We start from the raw sequence: 21,468 nt of genomic DNA, 5'->3' as shown, positions 1-21,468 counted from the left end.
GGGCAACAGGCTCCCATCGGGAGATGTAAGCACTAGCTCTCAGAAAGCCAGTGAATCACCATCAGGCTTTGGGCTGGCTCCCAGGCTCCGTTTTCCCCCTGTGTAAAATGGGACCTGGGCCTGCCGTATGAGGAGAGATGCTGGGAGCGTCTCATTGGGAAACAGAGGCCCCAGTGAAGGTTAGCGCCCATTCACTGATCACAGGCCTACTGTGCACCACGCACGGTGCCGCTCTCTGCACATCACCCACTGTCCTCACAGCAAGCTTGCTATGAGCCTCTTGACACAGATGGAAAACCTGAGGCTCACCCACTGGTTCAAGGCCACAGAATGCCCTGGGGCCCAGTTCTTGTCTAACTGGGCTGCCACCTGGGGGTTGGGTATGGGGGAAGGAATTAGGAGGCTTCTCAAACTCCAAGGGCATCCGTCAGCCCTGGGGATGGGCTGAACCTCCGTGGACCACGTGCTGTATTGCACGGCAGCAGTAACTCATCCCAACTGTTGAGTAAAATGACTCCAAGCTTGGAAGCCAGCAAAACAATCTCTGCAGGGACTGTCGACATCATATTCTCCTCTAGAGAAAGGCTGGCAAACTATAATGAGAAAGCAAAAGTGTGAGTCGCTCAGTCGTGTAGGACTGTTTGCGACCCCGTGGACTGTAGCCCACCAGGCTTCTTTGTCCATGGGGATTCTCCAGGCAAGAAGAGTGGAGTAGGTTGCCATTCCCTTCTCCAGGGGATCTTCCCAATCCAGACATCAAACCTGGGTCTCCTGCACTCCAGGCAGATTCTTTACCATCTGAGCCAAACTATAGCGTGTGGGCCTAATGGCCTAATGCCATTTCCTGTAAAAGGTTTTTACCGGGCCCCGCTAGAGCCATTCATCCAGTGCTGTCCACTGCTGCTTTGGCAGAGCTGCAGAATTGAGTAGCTGTCAGAGATCAGATAGATAACCGCAAAGCCTCAAACGTTACACTCTTTACTTGCAGAAAAGGATAGCTTTTTTGTAATCCTCTTGACCCTGACCTAAGGGTCATCTGACATGTCAAGAAGGTCTTGTTTTCACCTATTTACTATTTCACCTATTTATTAGGGTCTGGTCTCAGTATAATCATTACTATTATTCTATAATAACTATAGAAAACAGAAAAGCTACAAATTACTTTTCATCAACAGAGAAGCAAATGATTTCTGTAGGAAGAAAAAAGAACTTCAAAGGTTAGGATTTATCTGTCCTGTTTAACTATGAATAGAACTAACCAGTTTTATATCTAACTTTGCGATCTGATTCCAGTTTCCTCCCTCCTCTGACTGTACATGAGTTTCTCGTACTTTCCTCCATTCAACCAGCTTTACCACCCACCCTGCTTGGTTCCTCCCTAACTGAGTGGACCAGATCTTAAGACATGCACTCAGCGTGTACTTATGCATGAGCTATGCCTTTAGCTTTTTGGAGATATTCTTTGTTGAACACCGGCCTGGCTGCGGTTAGCAAAGAAGCTTCTGGACCACACAACATTCTCAAGAGGCAGCACACAGCAGCAGCAAACCGGTACCTTGGTGTCCTGGCGGCTACGGGCAGCCAGGGCGATCTGCCTGGCCAGCTTCAGGGCTTCTATCCGCATGATGGCAAACTCTAGCTCCTCCTGCCGGAGGGGCGGGGAATGAGCAGACCGCAGGGAAAATGCAGCGAGACAGGACGGAAATGTTTGTCCACATCCAAGAAACGAATGGGCCACGTGAATGTGTAGTAACAGGTACTCGGGAAAACACACGCACTGGCTTTCTTTCACAATTAACACCTCAGCAGATCATGAAATAGGTGCTTAATTTCCTTTTTCTTTGTTTTGTTAAATCACCCTTTGGAATGTCTGTCAGAAGTATTATGCCATCAAATATGAAGTGATTTTTAAAACGGGATCCGAATTTTTAGTGCACTGTTTCCTTCGATTTCTCTCCTTTTGTTCATTTCATGTAAGGTTGGCCAACAATTTCCATGAGTGGATCTGCATCTCTCAAAGGACTATAAGCCATCTCTCTAGGTTTGCTCTGCACGTCCCAGTCTAGGGGAGTATCAAATTAAGTGGTCAAATTTAAAGCGCAGCATAGAGAGAATGGTTTTGGTTCCAGATGCGAGACCTGAGTCCAGATGTTATCTCAATGGGGGTCTGAGATAATCTCATATATATAAACAGCCTGGCTCACTGGTGAGCTAATACCCTTGGTTCCATCAATAAATCACAAAAAGCTGCTTTTGGGGCTATCAAGACATCTGAAAAATGACTGTTTGGATCCAATTTCCAAATTGAAATACAAATGGTTTGTTCCATATGGAACGACACGATTTATATCACTCTGGCGTCCCGGGTAGAGAACGCCACATACATCAGTCTTGGAGGGGAAGCGATTCCATCTGGAACATTCACAGCAATGCTCCATGAACTCCTGCCTCGAGGCTTTTGGAGTTCGGAGATTCATTCTCTACTGAGGTTTTTGACAAACTCCCCCAAAGTCACACATGGGCTACAAACCTGAAGTTTCTGAGCAAAGACTGGGGGGTTCTTTTCTGCTAAGTCGGGCTCCAGATAGTCAAGCGCACCACAGAGAGAGGCTGGATGAGCTAGCCTGCTGAGGAGGGCGTCAGCAGAGGCAAAGGAGCCCTCGGGAGCTGTCTGAAGGCCGGCAGAGGAGGACACAGAGGAAAAACAGAGGAGACAGAGTGATAGCTTCTGAGCAAGGACCACCCATCTATCGGCTGAACATTTCTGCCGTAAGGCCAAAGAGAGTATCAGGTGCCAATACCTCCCTCTTCATCTGGACGGATGTCCACATGCTGACGACGGGCATCTCGAGACCGACAGGCCCAACCCCCTCCCCCAAAGCACCATCTTAGGGTCCTTCCCCACCCCCACACCACCCCCACTCCATAACCAGTTGCTGGGAGGACAGCTGTCCTTAGGTACTTGAAAACCTCAGCAGGTGGGCGACAAGCTAGCTGATGGGGATTCCAAACGTAACATAACTCATCAGGAAAATACCTTCCAGGTAAATATTGAAAGTAAGGTTTTGGTAAAAGGTTATGTTCTAAATAATGGAAAGATGCTTTCAAAAGAAAAAGATCAGAAAGACTTCAAAATCAGAAGCCAACTTGGCAGAAAGTTGAATTAAGCATGAGTCCCTCATGATGTCTATTTGAAAGATGCTCTGAGTCCTGTCTGGACCATGTTTTTGCTCATAATTATCTTTCCAGTGTCCAACAGCCAGACACACAGTAGGTGCTAAATTAAGTACTTGATGCATGAGATAAATGAACGTCTACTCATCCGGAACAACAAGGTACCATGCTAAGTCAATGGCCTCAAACCCTCATAGGGATTGCGAGGGGGGAGGTAAAAAAAGCAAAAGAAAATTCATCTAGAAGGATGATCCATTTTAGATGTGTGGAGGAGGTTGGGGGCGGGGCCTTGACCTCAGGTCTATTCGCTCTGAGAAAGCCCCACAGGGCTGGGGAAGGAAGAGGTATTAAGTCCTGGTCTATACACAGAAGGCACTTCCCATCACCAAGGCCCAGGAGAACCAACTGTCTCTCAAAAGGAGAGCATTCACCTGCTCCACCATTCTCTGCCCTCTGCCGGAGAAGACTGAGAGGCAGGATATAGACGGATGACAGCTCCAAAGCCACAGTCCAGCTGGAAGGGGCTGGAAGTGGAAAGTTAATAACCCTGACAGCAAATAACGCACTTAGGTGAGAACTGCAAAACCACCTTGGTGAGGACGGAGAGCCTTCCTCTGATCATTACGGGGTGGGATGACCTAGGCTAGCTTCCGGCCCCATGCCCGGTACCAGGCAAGTGGTGCTTTAAAGACCTGGCCCGAGCAGCGATGGCAGCCCAGTGGTCCTGGGTTCATCCACAATGATCTCGGGTCCCTCCGACCCCACTTACAATTTCCATCACTTCCGACGCAGTGCCCAAGGCCATGGACTCCAGCTCTTTCTGGGAGGACTTCTCTGGCACCTGCAAGTGTGGTTCCTGGTTGGGGGCCAGCCCTCGTGCGACGGGATGTTGGATCTTTGCCCCAGTATTCACAAGGGCTTCAGTCTCTTCGAAACTTGAGCTGAGGAAGAAAGGGCATCTTTAGAGTCTGTACCGGAAACCCCACCAAAATCAGCCAGGATGCCTCGACTAATATGCCAAGGGATGCTGGACTTTCAGGGTTACATTCCCCAGGAAAATGGACAGGTCTTAGACAGTCAAGGGGCCTGCTGGCTGAGCGGAGGGTGGTCCAGTTCCACCCTAAGGCCTGCTGACACGGTAGAACCAGAAGTACAGATGCCATCTAGCTAAGGACACAAAGTGTGAAAGTATTAATTGCTCAGTCGTGTCTGACTCTTTACAACCCCATAGACTGTAGCCCACCAGGTTCCTCTGTCCGTGAGTTTCTCCAGGCAGGACTACTGGAGTGGGTTGCCATGCCCTCCTCCAGGGGATCTTCCCAACCCAGGGATTGAACCCAGGTCTCCTGCATTACAGGCGGATTCTTTACTGTCTGAGCCACGAGGGAAGCCCAAGGACACAAGCTCTGGAGTTAAGCAGACCACTAGGCCCCTGGCTGTGCACCTCAGGAGGAGAGGTTAGGGGCTGTAACTTAGTGAAGATCAAGGGAGACGCTGCCTGCATGGAATGCACGTTGACGCCGTGCCGGTCACAAGGCACCATGACTGCTGCTGTGATAAGGTCATCATTTCATTCTCCCCGCCCCGGGCAGATTTTGGAGTAAGTGTGGGAAGTCAAAGCAAGTGCTTTCGCTCCTGCTTAGTGACCGGGCCAGCAGGGGAGGGCAGGAAGCTCCCAGTCTCAGCATGAGACCCCACCCACACCCGACCCAGCACTACACAGCTCAGAACCGGACCCTGACAAAGGCTTGCATTCACATCTTATTAACAATCAACATTTATCAGGCACTTTATTTGTGCCAGGCTTCGTGACCAGCGCTCTCCTTACAGCATCTCCGTTCACTTCCCCTGATGACTTTTTGGACAGGGACCCCTAGCCCCGTCCCCAATGGGGGATGCCTGTAAGACTGAGCGCCTCAATTCATCTTCATAAAATCCCTACAAGGTCAACTGCATTCCTCACTCTCACTTTACACACGAGGGAAGTGCAGCCCAGGAGGGCTCAAGTGACCAGTGAGGACCAGGAGTGGGACTGCAGCTCGGAATGCTCCAGCATGCCGCCTCCCCACGGCACAAATCACAGAATCAAGCTGTGTGTGTGCTGGGAGGTGATGCCAGGGCTGCACACGTTCAGTTGGTTAAAGGACCCCAGCCCAGTCCAAAGGGCAGCCAGGGACAAACCGCTGCATCTGCGTCAGAGTGGATGCCGAGATGGAGACGGGGCTGTGTGTGTGCAAGTGAATCGAGGTCGGGAGAGAAGTGTAAGGCTCGGAGGCCGGGGACCTCCCTCCCAGGGCATTGCGGCAGCCATACCCTGAACACGGCGTTGGAGACTCGGACATCCGGACGGGGGGAGACTTGACCGGGCTCTCCTGAGACGTGTCGAACATAAGGTACAAGGCCTGCTTCTTCGGGGCGTCATTGTCCTGCTGCGGGGATCAAAGTCACATGTCAGCTCAGCCACTGTGGCCTAAATGCGCTACCGAGTCGAAAACCAGAGAGCACTTCGATGGGGACAGCTAACTGGTCAGGAAGGAGCCTTCCTTCTCTCCAGCCACCCGCAAGAGAGGAGAAAGTGGTACCGGCTAGGAGAGAGGAGGCACGGATGGCAGGAAGGGGAAGGCGGAAAGAGAAAATGCGACTCCACCTGGGGGGGGCACGTTTCTGGGAAGGATTGACTGCGATGGGGTGGGTGTGAGACACGCTCACTGCTGCTCGGCCACTGCCTTTAGTGGCCATCCTCTCTGGTTGCACAAGCATGCTGGCCACCCGGGATAAACAGAGGGGTCAGAGACAGCCCGCCCAGGTGTTGCCCACAGTTGAATGGGGGGACACGGGCATGATGGACTAGTGTGATCAGCATCACCATCGAGGTTCACTGACTTACAGCAACTGTGGTTTAGAAGCAGCGACCCCACATCTCCGAACAACTCAGAGAAAGAAATAGAAGAGCAACAACTCTGGGATCCTGAGTGTCACACAAGCGCCACCCCCACCCTGGGCATCGCCACGCCCCTGTGAGTGTTGCCTGAAAACAACACAGCGCAAGAGGTCGTGCTCAGGACCAAACGCCCGGGGGCAACACATACGAAGCCAGGGAAGGCACCCGCCCATCATAGTGACTCAAAACGAAAAAGGAATGAGGGAGAAACTTACTGCTCAAAGGGATCATCTTCAATTACATAAAGCAGTTAGTCGGAAGAAACCAGATCATGGTACACCTTAAAAACAACCACTCCTGCCTTTTCAAAAGAAATCTCAGACTAGCTCTTTCTCAGCCAGAGGACATAATTCTGCAGGAAGTCTAACAGCATCCTATCATTTCCTCCCTGAAAATGGCATCTGAAGTGGACTGAGACAAACCTCAACCCCGTCCCCCACTCCAGCCCCGGGTCACTAAACTGAACCCAAAACAGGGTAGAGAGCAAGTCCCCTGCTGGCTGGAGGCAGAAGAACTTACAGGTAAGGAGGAACCGATTTTCTCCATGTATTCGATTTCATAGGAGTTTCTGTAATCCAACTCTGCAAAAGAAACAAAAGGACAAGTGAGCATCAGAGAGGGAAAAACGAAAACAAAAGATTATTTGGCTGGGCAAGGTGGGGCCTGGAACAAGGCCTTAAGCTTTCTGAGAATGTCCACTGACTGAGATTTCCAATACAGTCAAAAGGGGAGACTTGCCTTAGCTATTTTCAGACAACTGGTAAACCTCTTACCATAAAGGGGCTTCGGCCACTTGGGAGTCTGAGAGAGTCCTACGGGAATTAAATGTCAAGACCAATCACGGATTTGACTGGGAAAAGATCCGAGCATTCTGCACTGAGTTTTCAGATCAGAGCACGCGTGCCCTCTGGGTGTTGCTTTCTCTGAAAGTCTCAAGTGCGGTTCAGGGAATCTCCCCAAGACTTGGGGAAATTTTGGAACTGGACCCAAGCTGCCCGTCTGGTTGATGGAAGCAAGGGGGAAGAAGGGGGCTGCTAGAAGAGAAGCTCTGCAAGTCGCTTAGAACATCCCCCCAATTCTGCCAGTACCGAGGGGCTGGTCTGAATCAAATGTTCAGACACAAAGACTATTAAAGTCCAATCTGGTGGAGTAATGGCCTATTTCAAGTTGACAGGAGACTTTAGGCTACAAGGAAAACTCCAGATACTCTCACTGGAGACTAGAAATCCCACTGCCTGCCTCGGCTCCCAGGCAGTTACAGATGGAGACCCAGCTCTGCCACTCCATCCAAGTCCCTGTCTGGTGAATGGACTAATGCCTGACTGTGCAGGGCACGGTGGATATGGTAGTGAACAAGAGAGAAGAGGATCCTGTCGTCACAAGAACCCCAATCCACAGCTACCCGATGGCTCTTTTACACTTAAGAAGAAAAGCAAGACATGACATGACCCACTCAGAAAGCAAGAGTGTCAATGGCAATCCCTAAAGCCCAATGCCTTAGTTTTTTAAATAAAAAATAAACAGAAATAGCAGCAGTTCTTCTGGTTTAAAGTCCCTCATTCCTACATATTCATAAGCATATTCAACAGAAGGGATCATTTTTAAATGATCCTTTAAATATGAGCTTTAAAATGAGATATATCCAGGACTTCCTGGTGGTCCGGCGGTTAAGACTGCAGGAGGTATGGGTTCGATCCCTGGTCAGGGAACGAAGACCCTGCATGCCGTGAGGCAAGGCCAAAAAAATAATGAATGAGGGATTTCCTCAAAGACTTTCTCAAAACCTGCAAGTGTGTGTGGTTTTGGCTGAATCAACTGCAGTACTTAACCCCGTGGATGACTTTTCAGGAATCTCTGGGATGAAGCAAATGCATCTTTCTGGCAGGCGTGACCTGCTCACGGGAATGGAGATGGTTTTGTGGTTTAATGGTCAGAAAGACCTCACACATCCTGAAGGCGCTGACTTGTTCATCACTGGGGAAGAACATGAAATAAGCCGAACCGCATGCTGGGCAGGAGCTCAGTGTCTGTAACCGTGCTGTGAACCTGTCCCCAGGGTCTGCCTCAACTGAAGACACAGAAGCGTTCATTTATTAAGACTTACTATCTTCTAAAGGCAGGGGACAGTGAAGGACAGAGTGATTTCTAGGGCCTCTTCTGGAGGATGCCAGCGCTCATTTTTATTGTTCTGCTAAAGACTAACTGGAGAAGATTCTACGAATCAGCTCTTTGCTCCTCCAAGGTATCACTGCTATTGCCAAGGCATGATTTTATCCTAATTGATTTAACAGAAAGCCTCCCACCACCCGCCCGCCCACCACACACACAAACATACCCTACAATGGCACAGAGTACCCGGGATGCACCGAATAACCTGGGGGCCACCGTGGAGATTTTCCAGGCCCTGGGACCCCGGGTCAGCTAGCTCTGGTTACCATCTCGCCTCAGGGTCCCACCTGGAATCTGCGCTTGTTTTCCTGGCAGCAGATCTGGGTGAGTTTTAGGTCACTGAGCTCATTTATCTGCCTTCTTTCCTACCTGCCAAGAGCATCTCAGATACATTCTTTTCTTGTTTTTTGGCCGCACCACGTGGCAGGTGGGGATCTAACTTTTCCGACCAGGGATCAAACTCACAAGCCCCCTGCAGTGGAAGTGTGGCGTTTTAACCACTGGACCACCAAGAAGTCCCAGGTTCTCAGATATTTTGAGAAAACATCTTACTGAACTTGCTTTTCAAAATCTCACTCACCTGCCTTAAATTCTAAGCCCCAGAGGGTAGGCTCGGAGAGGGGAGCCACATGCAATTTTAGCCCCATTTTTACCTCATGCCACACACGTGCTGGCAGACCAGCAAAGGTAACAGCAATTATACCAAGCGGCTCCATGTCTTTACATCTAAGAGGCAGCTCGCTAAAGCACGTGCTGCTTTGAGCTGAAGAGGCCTGACGTTATTGTCAAGGGGTCCTGTCGTTCTGAAGGCAATGCACCGTGAGAGGGCTGGACTGCTGTTTCCATTGGACTCTCCTTGTTGGAGCTTTGCTAGAGGACCGGAAGGAGCCTGAGCAGAAGCCAGAAGGGTGCAATTGAGTCCAGACTGTCATTCCCAGGATCAAGGAAGCCACCTCACCGACTTCTCCAGGCCTATTAACTCATTCATAAAATGGAGTTCAAAGTGCACACCTCTTACAGGATAAAATGAATTGATGTAAAGCCCCACAGCTGGTCATGCAAAAGGTAATGGATTGCAACCGGTCTATTATTGCTCACTGCTAATATTTCTGAAACTTTTAACATATGCGATGAGAGGAGAAGAGGCTTTCAGAAAGGGACAAGGACACTGCTCCGATTTCCCTGGGTGGCCCTTCTATATGTCTGTATCTCAATGGCAATGGTGCCCACCACTGAAGCTGAAGCTCCAACATTTTGACCACCTGATATAAAGAACTGACTCATTGGAAAAGACCCTGATGCTGGGAAAGATTGAAGGCAGGAGGAGAAGGTGACGACAGAGGATGAGATGGCTGGATGGCATCATGGACTCAATGGACATGAGTTTGAGCAAGGTCGAGGAGTTGGGGATAGATTGGAAAGCCTGAAGTGCTACAGCCAGTGGGGTCAAAAAGAGTTGGACATGACTGAGCAACTGAACTGAAGTGAACTGAAGAATAGGTTAGGCTTCCTCCTGAGGACACCTTCCTCTCTGCTGGATTGTAAGAGGGAGAGGCTGATGCCCTAGCAATGGGCCATCCAGATCTGTGAATCTAAAGCCACCACTCCCTCAGGGTCTCGGACCAGAGACAGGGGAGATCTCAGAGGCTCTGTCGCCCAGTGGTTTCTAAACTTTTCATCCCTGGGAACCACATGGACTAAGTTTCCTCTCAAGGCATCACATTTCAAAAGATTGCCCTAGAAAATGGCATTTGCTAAGCAAGGGTTCAAAGAAAACTGTTTGATCATCAAGCTCCGGTTTTAAGCAATTGGAGACTATCGATGTCACCACAGAGAGTTGATGAGCTTATAGACCCCAAACATGCAATTTTAACTAGCTGGGCATCCATCTAAACTAGGTCTATTCAGGTTTTTTTGGAATATTAAGATGATTTGAATCTCCTGTGGACCCAGGTTAGGAAGTTCAACATCCTCATTCTACATTTAACGAAAGGAAGCCTGAAAGACGGTTGTTGGGAAGCCCAGTACAAAATAGCCGGTTGGAGGAAGTCCTTGGGAAAATGGCGAAGGGCCAGAAGTACCCTGGCTTGGTGCTGCGGGCAGAAAAACATCTCCTGCCTTTGGTTATGCCCGGCGCCAAGATTTAATAATAAATATTAAAGATGTTGCTTGAGAAAACAGGTTATGGGTAAGCACATGGGTCACTTAGAGCACGCTGTCCTTGAAATATTTTTACTGATTAGGTGTTAACCCCGTACGCGCTCTGCTGGCTGTATACTCTAAGCTCTTTGTTCCTGCTTCTATAAAAAGTCTTGACTGCAGAAATAAACTTCTCAGCCCTTGCAAGAGACTGTCCGAGTGTCATTCTTTCAGGTTCATCGCTTCCAAGTCCTGGGGAGAAAGTCCCCAACAACGGTCACATAAAGACTGAGGTGGGGAAGAAGAGGCCCTTCAAGTCGGGCAAATCTGGTCCTACGTGGATTAGCCCCTCAACACTGAGCAAATCTCTAACAGCTCAGATCCTCCGCTCTCAGGTTCTTTCTGGGGGACATATCTGTTCCCCGCCTCCACCTGGTGTGGCCAGACATGACCTCATGAACAGGAAGGACAATTCAAGAACAGGGCTCCATCCATTTCTACGTCCGGTTGCTGGAAGGAACAGGTACACCCGAGAGATGGACACAGACCACACCTCCTGAAACTGAAACTTCTGGATTCACACATCCAGTGGATTTCCCATTGCCCACCAGCGACAAATACGGGCAGGGCTTCCCAAATCTTCAGTCATTTTCTAAGAAGGCAGGTTTACTAGAGTTTTGTTCCAAACTGATGGATTTCCCTATTTTTTAAATTTTTTAGCAGAAAACAATTCTCGAATATGTCAATGAGCTAGTGAGTGGTCTTCATTCCAAGTTGAAGATGAAGAAATGGATGTCACCACTGAATGAGGCACCTATTAGCTTAAAAGGTATTATTAGGATCTTTCTATTTTCTTGCATGCTTAGTCACTCAGTCATGTCTGAGTCTTTGCAACCTTCTGGACTGTAGCCTGCCAGGCTCCTCTGTCCATAGGTTGCCATTTCCTTCTCCAATGGATCTTCCTGACCCAGGGATTTTCTGTTTTCTATGAAAATAATGCATGCATTTATCTGATTCCTGGTAATACAACCACATACATATACCACAAAACACATATACTTTTTGATTCCTGCCTTCAATGGCAAGTTCAGGTTGGCTTCTGTACGTTTCTATGACATTTAACAGATCCTTTCCAAACCTCAAGGGATGTGAACCAGCAGGAGCTATCAGAATGGCCAGGTCCCCCCTGGTCCTCACCTACCCCTGCTGCTTCTGGGATGTCCACACATCTCCTTCACACAGGAGGTGAGTGATGCAAAACTCAGACTATGTGGACACTACCCTGTATACCTGCCTAGCCTTCTGTTTTCTTTCCCCACAAAGCTGTCTTTAGCTCCCACTGTGTTCATGGCGCTCTGAGAAAAGCTGCCTCAGATAGGGTTCTTGTTGTCAAGAAACACACAATCTAGTGGAGAGGCAAGAGATGCACTTGAATCATTGTTACTGCATCAAGCAACCTCGAAGTAGGTTCAGACCAGGCACTGAGGACAGGCAGCGAGGGGCCATGACCAGGGAAAGGCTGGGAGGGGGCAGGACAAGCCCGAGAGACAGGAAAGTGGGGGGCATCCTGCAGCAGCCACTGCAGAGGGGCTGGAGGGGGGTCCCATCCGGTGGGGTTCCTGGCCCAGGGGTGTGTGCAGAGAGGAAGAGGAGGACTGAAGTAGAGCTGAGGCCAGACCCCAGGCCCCCAGGGTCACGGTGGAGTAAGATGGCCACTGTTAAGTCTCCCAAGCCCCCGGCCGCAGGGCTAACCCGAAAGCCAATCCAAGCCTCCATTATTCAGAAAATACAATGCCCTGAAGTCCAAGTCTTTCATCATCAAAATACAGAAAGGCGTGTCATAAGATAAGCATCCACAGTCTCCCCCAGACTTGAAATGGCTCTCACTGTACCACTACTCAGAAACCTCTGGGCACAAAGCATGCCACCCAGGCCCTGGATCAGGAAGAGCCTCCGGGGAAGCTTTCCAAGTTACACGGGCAGCTGTGGAGACAAGAACATAGAGCACGGACTTGAGGACACAGCTGGGGAAGGAGAGGGCTGGATGAATTGAGAGAGCGGCAGACATGTGTAAATTAGCACGGATAAAACAGCCAGTGGGGATCTGCTGTATGACGCAGGGAGCTCAAATCAGACGCTCTGTGACAACCTAGAGGGGTGGGAGTCCCCTGGTGGCTCAGACGGTAAAGAATCTGCCTGCAATGTGGGAGACCTAGGTTCGATCCCTGGGTCGGGAAAATCCCCTAGAGGAAGGCATGGGAACCCACTCCAGTATTCTTGCCTGGAGAATTCCATGGACAGAGAAGCCTAGCAGGTTACACTCCATGGGGTTGAAAAGAGTCGGACGTGACTGACTGACTACATTTTCACTTTTCACTTTCAGAGGGGAGGTGGGAGGGAGGTTCAAGAGGAAGGAGACATACGTACACCTATGGCAGATTTATGCTGATGTATGGCAGCAGCTGCTGCTGCTAAGTCGCTTCAGTCGTGTACTACTCTGTGCAGCCCCATAGATGGCAGCCACCAGGCTCCTCTGTCCCTGGGATTCTCAAGGCAAGAACACTGGAGTGGGTTGCCATTTCCTTCTCCAATATGTATGGCAGAGATCAACACAATATTGTAAAGCAATTTTCCTCCAATTAAAAATAAATAAATTTTAAAAATGTCCTTGGTTACACCCTTGCTCCACCCAGGTCGGAGGCAGGAGGTGGCCTCATAGAGTTCACGGTTCCTTATTAGCAGCAAAGAAGTGGATAAGGTTTCCCTGTATGATTATCCTCATACTGAATGCTACTCAGTTTTTAAGACTTGCTAGAAATTAAGATCTTAGAGAGGGAAACTTAGACCCATCAATGATAGCCCAGTGTACTGGAACGATGGCCCACGACTAGGCTCACAAGCCCCACATGAGGTGGGTGGAGGACAGGCCCTGTGAGGACTAGGAATGCAGGGTCCCATCATATCCCTCCCTGGAAGGTTCTAGTTGCCAACTTAAGATATACGGATTTTTCAAGCCAAAGAATCAGGCAGACAGCTGCAAGTCGATACATGTTAAGGGGGAAGAAGATAAGAATGACGTAAGTGACACACCTAGGGCCTGTGAGAGGGACTCAGGGTTCTCGCTGGCAAGTCGAGGGAAAGCCTCTGGTTTAGGGCTTGAGCATAAGGTGCTGGTTACATGGTGGAAGGTCCCGAGGGGCCGATGAACTGTAGGGACCCCGAGAGGCCCCCAGGCTAGTTTACCCAGCCGAGCATTCGACACAAAATCCTCAAGGAACACAAGCCATACAGCTGAGAAGGTACAAAGCTTGGGGGAGCTCAGGGCCAGGTGTTAGTGGGTGCTCTGCTAGCTCTCAGCAGGTGCCTGCGGGTCACGGCACAGCAGGGTTCAAGCCTCAGGCTGTGTTAACAGGCAGCCTAGCTCAGGGAGCCCGGGGAGGCGGCGATCCACAGCACAGTTACCTGGCTTAGCAGTTTCTTTCCTGGCCTTTTGCTCCCTAGGGGCAGTGGTCTCCAAGGCAGGGTGGGAGTCCAGCTGGCCACCAAGCTGCTTACCCTCCGTGGGTGAATTGAATTTGGTCTCGTTCACGAAGGTGGACAGGTCCGAGGGCTGGGGGTAGTCCTGTTTGTCAGCCTCCAGGTCCACCGTCATGCACGTCCACTTCTGATTGGTGACCGCCAGCTTCTCCTCGTCAGTTGCATGGACCACCGCCGAGATCACGGGCGGCGTTTCCGGCGTGGCCGCGGGGGTAGGGTCCTACCAGGAGAAGGGAAGCCATCTCTCGTCTCGTCCCGTATCTGTGCCCACCCACGGGGTCTGGGTACCTCCACCCAGGATGGGACCCTGTCACATTCCTCTGCTCAAAACAGTTCTAAGGAAACAAATTCTTTCCTCTATGAATTTCCTTTTCTGATGGCTTGTTTCAGGGGGTGATGACCATGGGTTTAAAAAGGAATTAGGATTTTGTGTTTTGATTATTTGAGACATTCCTGCTCATTCACTTTGAGAAAAATAAAGAAAATTTTTACATCTGGCACTTTTATTGGGACAACTATAGTGTTATGCCCACAAAGGGCTGGACATCAATACCACCGACATTGCCCAACAATCGTCACGCCTGATGCCAGAGGTAGAGAAAGTGAGTTTCAGCCCCATCTCCACAGAGGTGTGCAGCTGAGCAGGGCAGGGTGGGAGCCCAAAATGTTACAACAGATGTGGCACTGGACCCAAGACCCCTCTGGTGGGGCTGGGCGCCTCTCTGCAGCCCCACCCTGGCCAGGGTTGGCCTGGCTGGGGTCTCACTGGCTTGGATGAGGGCGGCAGAGGAGATCTGCTTATGACTTTGAATGGCCTGACACACATTCCTGGTCTGTAAAGAAGGTGAGAGGAACTGGTAAGAGGGAGACAGAGAGCTGTATGAAGAAAGAGCCCAGCCCCCATTTCTTTAGGGGATGGAGTCCCTTTTCCGCCCCAGTCCTTACACAATCCAGGGCTCCTCGCGCACGTTCAGTTCTTTCTCTCTGTATATGCGTTTATCTCCACAGACTTCCTCAACTTGATATTTAAGGATGTTCTCAGCAGATTAACTGGCCAGAACGGACCAGCACGATTCCCAGAGAACTAACATTTTTCCTGGGCATCTGCCAATTCTGGGGACATTCTCTGACATTTCCCCAAGGGAAGTGATCAAAACCAAGTCTTGCAAACACTGAGGGACCCTCCATGCAGAAGACAAGGAAGAGGGTGTTGGAAACATAGCCATGATGGGCAACTGACTAGTAGGGGACAATCACCCATCAGTCTTGACTCCCCCCGCCCCACCGCCAGGCGAGCGATAAAATGATAAATATCAAGGGAACAGTATACCTGAGAAGGTGGATCAGAGAGAGGAGACCGTTTTGGCGACTTTTTCACCCTAAATGTGTCACTGGAAACAAAATGAGAAATGTAAACACAACAGACAGAGGCACAGAGCATTCCAGAGCCGACCGAGGCCCGCAGCTGAGTGCCAAGTGTCTGGCCCAGACCACCCTCCCGTCCACACCACTCCCACCCCAACTGAAAGACGTCCACACCGACAATCCATTCTGATTTTTTAACAGACACTGTTGCCCTCGAGGGAAAGATTCATCAAGCCAGAAGTCTTTTGAAGAGATGCCATTGTGGAGAGCTGACCCAGAAAGTGAAGCTAACTTTGCCCAGATGTTCTTACTTTAAAAAAGCAGAATCTGGTAAGCGGATTAACACATCTGCATTCATCCAGGAGGGTCTGAACCAGCTAAGGTGGGGGAGGGGATGTGAGTTCACGACACCAGTGAACAGGAACCAACTGACAGACGGCCAAGCCGACACAGCACTCAAACAGCTGAAGGAGCCGTGCACAAGGGAAGGTCTGGGTCTCGGAGGGAACTGGAAGATTCCCTCCTATATGCAGGAACTCTGAGCTTAATGGGTTCCGGCACCTCTGACCTTCTGGGTGGGATTCTGACTAAAGGCAGGGCCAGGGGTGACATCATTTTTTTCCCCCATTTATGGTAGAATACACATAAAATTTACCATCTCAAACACTCTTAAGTGTACAGTTCAGTGAAGTACATACACACTGCTGTGCAACCCAACTCCAGAACTCTTTTTTCAGAGATGAGATCATTAAAAAAAAATGCCTTTCCTAATTACGATTAACGACTCTGGTCGCTTTTTTCTCCTTCATATAAATAACTGGGGGTGAGGGTCAGGGAGAGGAGGACCTAGGCAAAGGAGACATCAGCTCAGATTCCTGAAAGAGTCAGAAGGAAAGGTTTTTTTTTTTAGCATAGATGGTTCCGTTATATCTCCTGGGTGATCGGGGGGTTGTTTCCACAATCAGAATGGAGACTTCTCCACCTGTAGACCAGACTCTGCCCCATGGTCTCAGGCCCCTCAGTGGTCTGGTCTGGCCCCCCGAAAGGCAAGGGCCTGGGGGGATCCCCTCATCTTACACTCCCACTCCCCATCTCCTGCTCTAGTCAGTAACTACACGGACAGAGCAATTGGGCACCAAGTTCCTCCTAGTGTTCTCTCAGATAAAACACTCCAACAATGGCATTCAGTTATGAAAGAAATACTATAAATGGTTATTTACAGCATTTGTGGGATTTGTCATGTGAACAGCGCAATTACAGCTTGAAGCATATATTTATTCAAGCATATAAATATGCAACTGTGTATTTTACAGTTGCTAAGTGGCTCTAAAATACTGGAGAAATCCCTGGGGCAGAAGAGACCCTGAGAGACTCCACTCTATCCCAGGGCTGCTGGGAGCCTGGGACCAGGCCAGCTTCTCTTGGAAAGACGTTGAGGCAAAGAAGATGCCTGTCCACGGGCCCTTGGGAGCGGCCTGCACGATCTCTCACGGCCCGGAATGCACAGCACTACAGGCAGACGTGGTCCGACCTGTTGCTGTTTCCCTCAACAAGGCAACCCCCTCCCATGGCATGCGGATACCCTGCCCGGAAGCCGCCTGGCGATGGCTCTCACAGCCGTGAGCTCCACTCGGAGCTGACCCTGCATTTCAGGGGGCTCCCATCGGTCTCAATTTGACAGAGCCCAAATGTTTCTGCTTCACATGTAGCCAGAACAAGCAACAGCAGTTCCTGCCTGTGGTCAGACTGGATGGTTATTTTAAGGTGAAGCCACAATACTTTGAAAGCAATCGCCTACATGTCCCATTTAAAATGGAAGAATGGAATGAGAGTTAAAAAAAAAAAATGTATGGGTTTCAGATGAAGACATCCAATATGCAAGGGGAGAAAAAAAAAAAGGTTCCATTCCTGACAAGCAGGCAGATGTTGGATAATCACGTTTTCACAGCCAAGCAGTTTCACTTATGCTAATCACTATGAAACAGACAAATAACCTCTGCTACTGGGAAGCCCCATGCCCCGTCATTCCCAGGCCCGCCACAGAAAGATGTAAGCAGCAGCCACGGAAAGGAAATAAAAAAGAGCTTGGAAGCAAAAGCAAAGGCAGGAAAAAGCACATTTGGCATAAGAGGCAGATTCCGTTAAATTTACTTACAACAGAGAACACACAGACATCACATCTTCAACCATCCTAAGACAAGAAGACAAAGAAAAAGAGAGACAGACAGAAGGAACTGACAAAAAAGATAAATCTGCAGGTGACTGGCTATGAAGGGGCCATCCGGTGTTGGGCTTGGGCATGGGGGTGACATCCCAGGTTTTTGGAGAGGAGCTACTAGAGAACACCTTCCTCTCTTGGTTCCAATTATCCCATAAAGTGTTGGTGGCTCAAAGAGCCTTGCCACCCCAAGTGAAGGAATCCTAGCCATCTGCACCAGAGGTGAGACCTGGGGACAGGTAGGTGTCCCTGACCTCAGTCAGCTCTGGTGACAGAACAGAACAGAACCAAGCTGTCTTGTGGGGAAGGAGAAGGTGATGGCTTCAAGTTGACTCTCATCCCCCAAAATGAGAGAAATGGCTTTGTGGTGTGGGCATTTCCATTTTCTCCTGTTCGAGGCTTAAAATAAAGCTTCCAACACAGATTCTAGGGAATCTTTAAGAAGGGCCTGGTTTAGCGGGGGATCTAAAAAAAAAAAAAGTCCATATTTTTGGCCAGGACCGTCTCCCATCCACCACCACCCAAGGTCAAAGACTGCTTAGAGACCCTCTTCTCAGGAAGCCTCGGGTTCTTCTCAAATGTTAAATGTTGGGGGGGGGATGGGGAGTGCAGAAGGAGAGGTAAGTGTGTTACCCCATCTTGATCTGTGCCAGGCAGACTCAGAGGGGCCAGCAGTCCTGGTTTGTTCTGCTGAGATGCCACCAGAAGCCCGGCCTTCTGGTCAAACTATTGATGATACTTCACTCGAGAGCAAGGAGAAAGGCTCCGAGCACCAAACCACACTACACTTGGACCAAAGCCCCAAGGATGGCCCTGCAGCCATCCTGGGCTGGACTCCAGAGGCATGGACACGTGTATCAAGTGCCATCTACTCAGCCACGGTCTGGACAGCAGACCCGATTACTCATGGCCTCCTGGAGACTGTGGGCACCGCTTCTCCCTTTCAGGTTCCACTGATCTTTTCTGGATCCACAGGGCCTGTGGACTCTCATCTACGAAGATGACTAGATAAAGGGGCAGAAACAACGTGGGTGCTTCCTACAGGGTAGCCGGGGTACAGGAAGCGGCCCAGACCAGGCCTCTCTCTCATGGGCTTCTTGAGTCTATTGTGTTTGCCTCTTGGGCTTGTTGTTGTTCAGTCACTAAGTCATGTCCAGCTCTTTTCGACCCCATGAACTGCAGCACGCCAGGTTTCCCCGTCCTTCAGTATCTCCCTGAGACTGCTCAAACTCGTGTCCATTGAGTCCGTGATGCCATTCAACCATCTCATCCTGTCAGCCCCTCTCCTCCTACCTGCAATTTTTCCCAGCATCAGGGTCTTTCCAATGGCCTAATGTCTCATTAAAGGGCAGAAACAAATACTACAAAATTTTAATAATATTTTGAAGGGTGGACCCCTTAGTTTCCAGGCCACTCCAAAAAGCAATTCACGTGTTAAACAGAAAATGCTAAATCACCAATAGGGAGGCTGACCAGGCCACCACTGGGCTGCTCCCTCTCCACGGATTTCCCCACTCTCTCGTGAAGTTCAAGGTCAGGTCTTCAGCTATAAGTAAAGCTTTAGACCCCTAACTGATCGAGGCAAGCGGTCAAGGACTCTAGACCCAAAGGGATGTGAGGATGGGACATGCCACGACTATGGGTGCAGAGAGGAACGAAAACGGGTACCCTGCTGCAAGCGTGGTGGCGCTGTGGCAAATGGCGGGGGGGCAAGGCAGCCCAGGTTTCCAGGCAAGTGAGCAGCTACACAGCCAGTGCCCAGCCCCGCCTCTGACCTAACCACCTGCTCCCCTGAACTTACGTCTTGAGGGGCGTCTTCTTCTTCTTGGCGGGCTTGTTCAGCCCATCCCCGTCCACTCCATTGGCTTCGATGGCACTGGCTGGGATCTCAAAGGAGGCTGGGGATTTAGAAGGTGAGCTGGGGGCCTTAGAGCACGTCTTAAAGGGATCAGTGGACTCATCACAGGCGTCCGGGTCAAAGTTGTAGGACTGTTGGGGCAGTTTGGGAGACTCCTGCATTTTTGAGGTGGAAGAAAAAGGGTTAAAATTCGGGTCATCCCACTTGTCAATATCAAAGGTGTAGGTACCTTTAGCGATAGGGATGTCATTGGGTTCAGCAGGGGACCTGGTAGGCGAGGCAGGGGTGTTGTCGAGTTTTTCCGGTGTTTTTTTCATCTTTGGCCTCCTTAGGGGCATTTTGGCAACCGGCTTTTTGCCTATCTTTTTGGTGGGAGGCGGGGTTTCCTGCTGGGTGTCCCAATTACCCTTGTCCTCAGAATAGTCAAACTCCAGCCTCACTGACAGGCCTTTGGCTGGGGAGTCCTCTTGCCCCCCACTATCTGATGGGGTCACCTCCACTGCCTCAGGGGCCGTGGCCGGAGGCAGGGTTCTCCTTCCAATGGGAGGTGAGTTCTGCACTCTGCCACCCCCCGAAGCTGGGGGGACGGCCCCTTCTGCACCCTCGGAGTCCAGAGGGCAGGCCGCCTTGGGGGCAGCAGCAGGTTCTAGGGGTGCCTCCTCCAATAGGGCTGAGCTAGAAGCTTCTGCCCTGGCCGGTTCTGTGTTCGTTTTGGCTGTCTGACTCTCTCTGCTGGGGCCAGAGCTCTCTTCAGTTGGCTCGTGCTGTGTCTCTTTCACTGGGGGGGTTTCGGGGGGTTTCTTAGTGATCTGTTTCTTTTTTAAGGAAGGTGGCCTCGGTTTCTTAGTTCGCTTAAGGGTACTGGAAGCACTGCTCGAACCCGCGCTGTATGCATCCGCGACCGGGGCCGTGGCCTCGGGGTTGCCTGAGCAAGAAGCACCATCAAAGTCACTGGCTTGCAGGCTGAGCGAGCGGGACAACGTCGACTTAGAGGTGGGGACGGAGTCCGTGGACTTCCTCCGTGAGTTCACCTTGCAGTCCTGATTCTTAGAGTCTGAGGGGCGAGGCTCCAAGGTCTGAAGGTTATCCACCAGCTCGATGTTGTCAAAGTCCAAGTTGTAAGTCCCGCTGCTGGCTATCGGCTTGTCTTCATCGAAGACGGCGGAGAAGGAGTGTGACGGGGGATGGAAAGGACTGCCTTCCACGGAGCTGCTTCGGGGGCCATCGGGGATGGAGACCGGCTCAGAGCCGCATCCTGAAGGAACGGAGACAAAGCCATCACTGAAGGACACAGGACACTTAAGAGAGTCCCTCATCTCGTGCCAGACCATCATCACCCTCTAACACCAGAGCCCCAGGCCAGCCTGCCCACCCCACAACAAGCACGCTGCTTGGGTACAAATCCTGCTCTCACCAGGCAGCTCCAGGCCCTGGACAAGCAGACCCTCAGCTTTCTCATCCATAAAATGGGAGCAATAAGAGCTGTTTAAAGGATACCTTTAAATACTGTCATCTAAAACACATTTACCTGGACTTCCCCAGGGGTCCAGTGGCTAACACTCTGCATTCCCAGTGCAGGCGGCCCAGGGTTCGACCCCTGGCCGGGGAACTAGACTCCACATGCTGCAACTAAAGAGCCCTCCTGCTGCAACTTTAAAAAAAGCAGAAGAAAAAAAAAAAAAAAAAAAACCCATATGCCAAAACTAAAAATGCAATGAACATCGATGATCCTGTGTGCCACAACTAAGGCCTGAAACAGCCAAAAAATAAATATTAAAAAAATTTAAAACACGTTTACCAAGCGCCAGGTCAAAGCAAGGCACCACTCTGGGCGTTGGGGCCTCCATAACGAACAAAACCCTTGCCCTCCTGCAAGTTAGGTTCTTTAGGGAGAAGACAGTCAAGAAGCAATTAACAAGTAACATGTATGGGCTGTCAGATGGTGGTAAGTGCTAAGGAAAAAAAGAAAGTCAGGGTAGGAGTGTTGCAATTTTAAAATAAGGTAGTTGGGCAAAGCCCTTCAAGGAGAAAACATTTAAGGCAAGATGAGAAACAAGGTAAAAGTGT

General features: G+C 50.2%; 1 protein-coding gene across 50 annotated transcripts in view; it reads right to left on the bottom strand.

Moving 5' to 3' along the window:
• TACC2 (transforming acidic coiled-coil containing protein 2) overlaps positions 1 to 21,468 on the bottom strand; it is a 234,989-nt gene that overhangs the window by 18,276 nt on the left and 195,245 nt on the right. For 9 of the 50 annotated variants that reach the window (XM_086377942.1, XM_086377958.1, XM_086377945.1 and 6 more), the window contains 9 exons: positions 19,345 to 20,656; positions 17,481 to 17,516; positions 15,291 to 15,351; positions 13,886 to 14,180; positions 6,635 to 6,696; positions 5,488 to 5,603; positions 3,944 to 4,115; positions 2,531 to 2,671; positions 1,556 to 1,645 (listed from right to left, as the gene is read on the bottom strand). In XM_086377942.1, the coding sequence (XP_086234068.1) occupies positions 1,556 to 1,645; positions 2,531 to 2,671; positions 3,944 to 4,115; positions 5,488 to 5,603; positions 6,635 to 6,696; positions 13,886 to 14,180; positions 15,291 to 15,351; positions 17,481 to 17,516; positions 19,345 to 20,656 (2,285 nt within the window). The remainder of the gene's footprint in view (positions 1 to 1,555; positions 1,646 to 2,530; positions 2,672 to 3,943; positions 4,116 to 5,487; positions 5,604 to 6,634; positions 6,697 to 13,885; positions 14,181 to 15,290; positions 15,352 to 17,480; positions 17,517 to 19,344; positions 20,657 to 21,468) is intronic. The other 41 variants (XM_086377947.1, XM_086377962.1, XM_086377963.1 and 38 more) reach the window with 25 other exon arrangements.

This window comes from Bos grunniens, chromosome 26 (genome assembly GCF_055505025.1).
Source record: "Bos grunniens cultivar Pamir isolate PY7600 chromosome 26, Bosgru_T2T1.0, whole genome shotgun sequence".
Classification (NCBI taxonomy): domain Eukaryota; kingdom Metazoa; phylum Chordata; class Mammalia; order Artiodactyla; family Bovidae; genus Bos; species Bos grunniens.
This window is presented reverse-complemented; position numbering and strand designations above follow the sequence as displayed.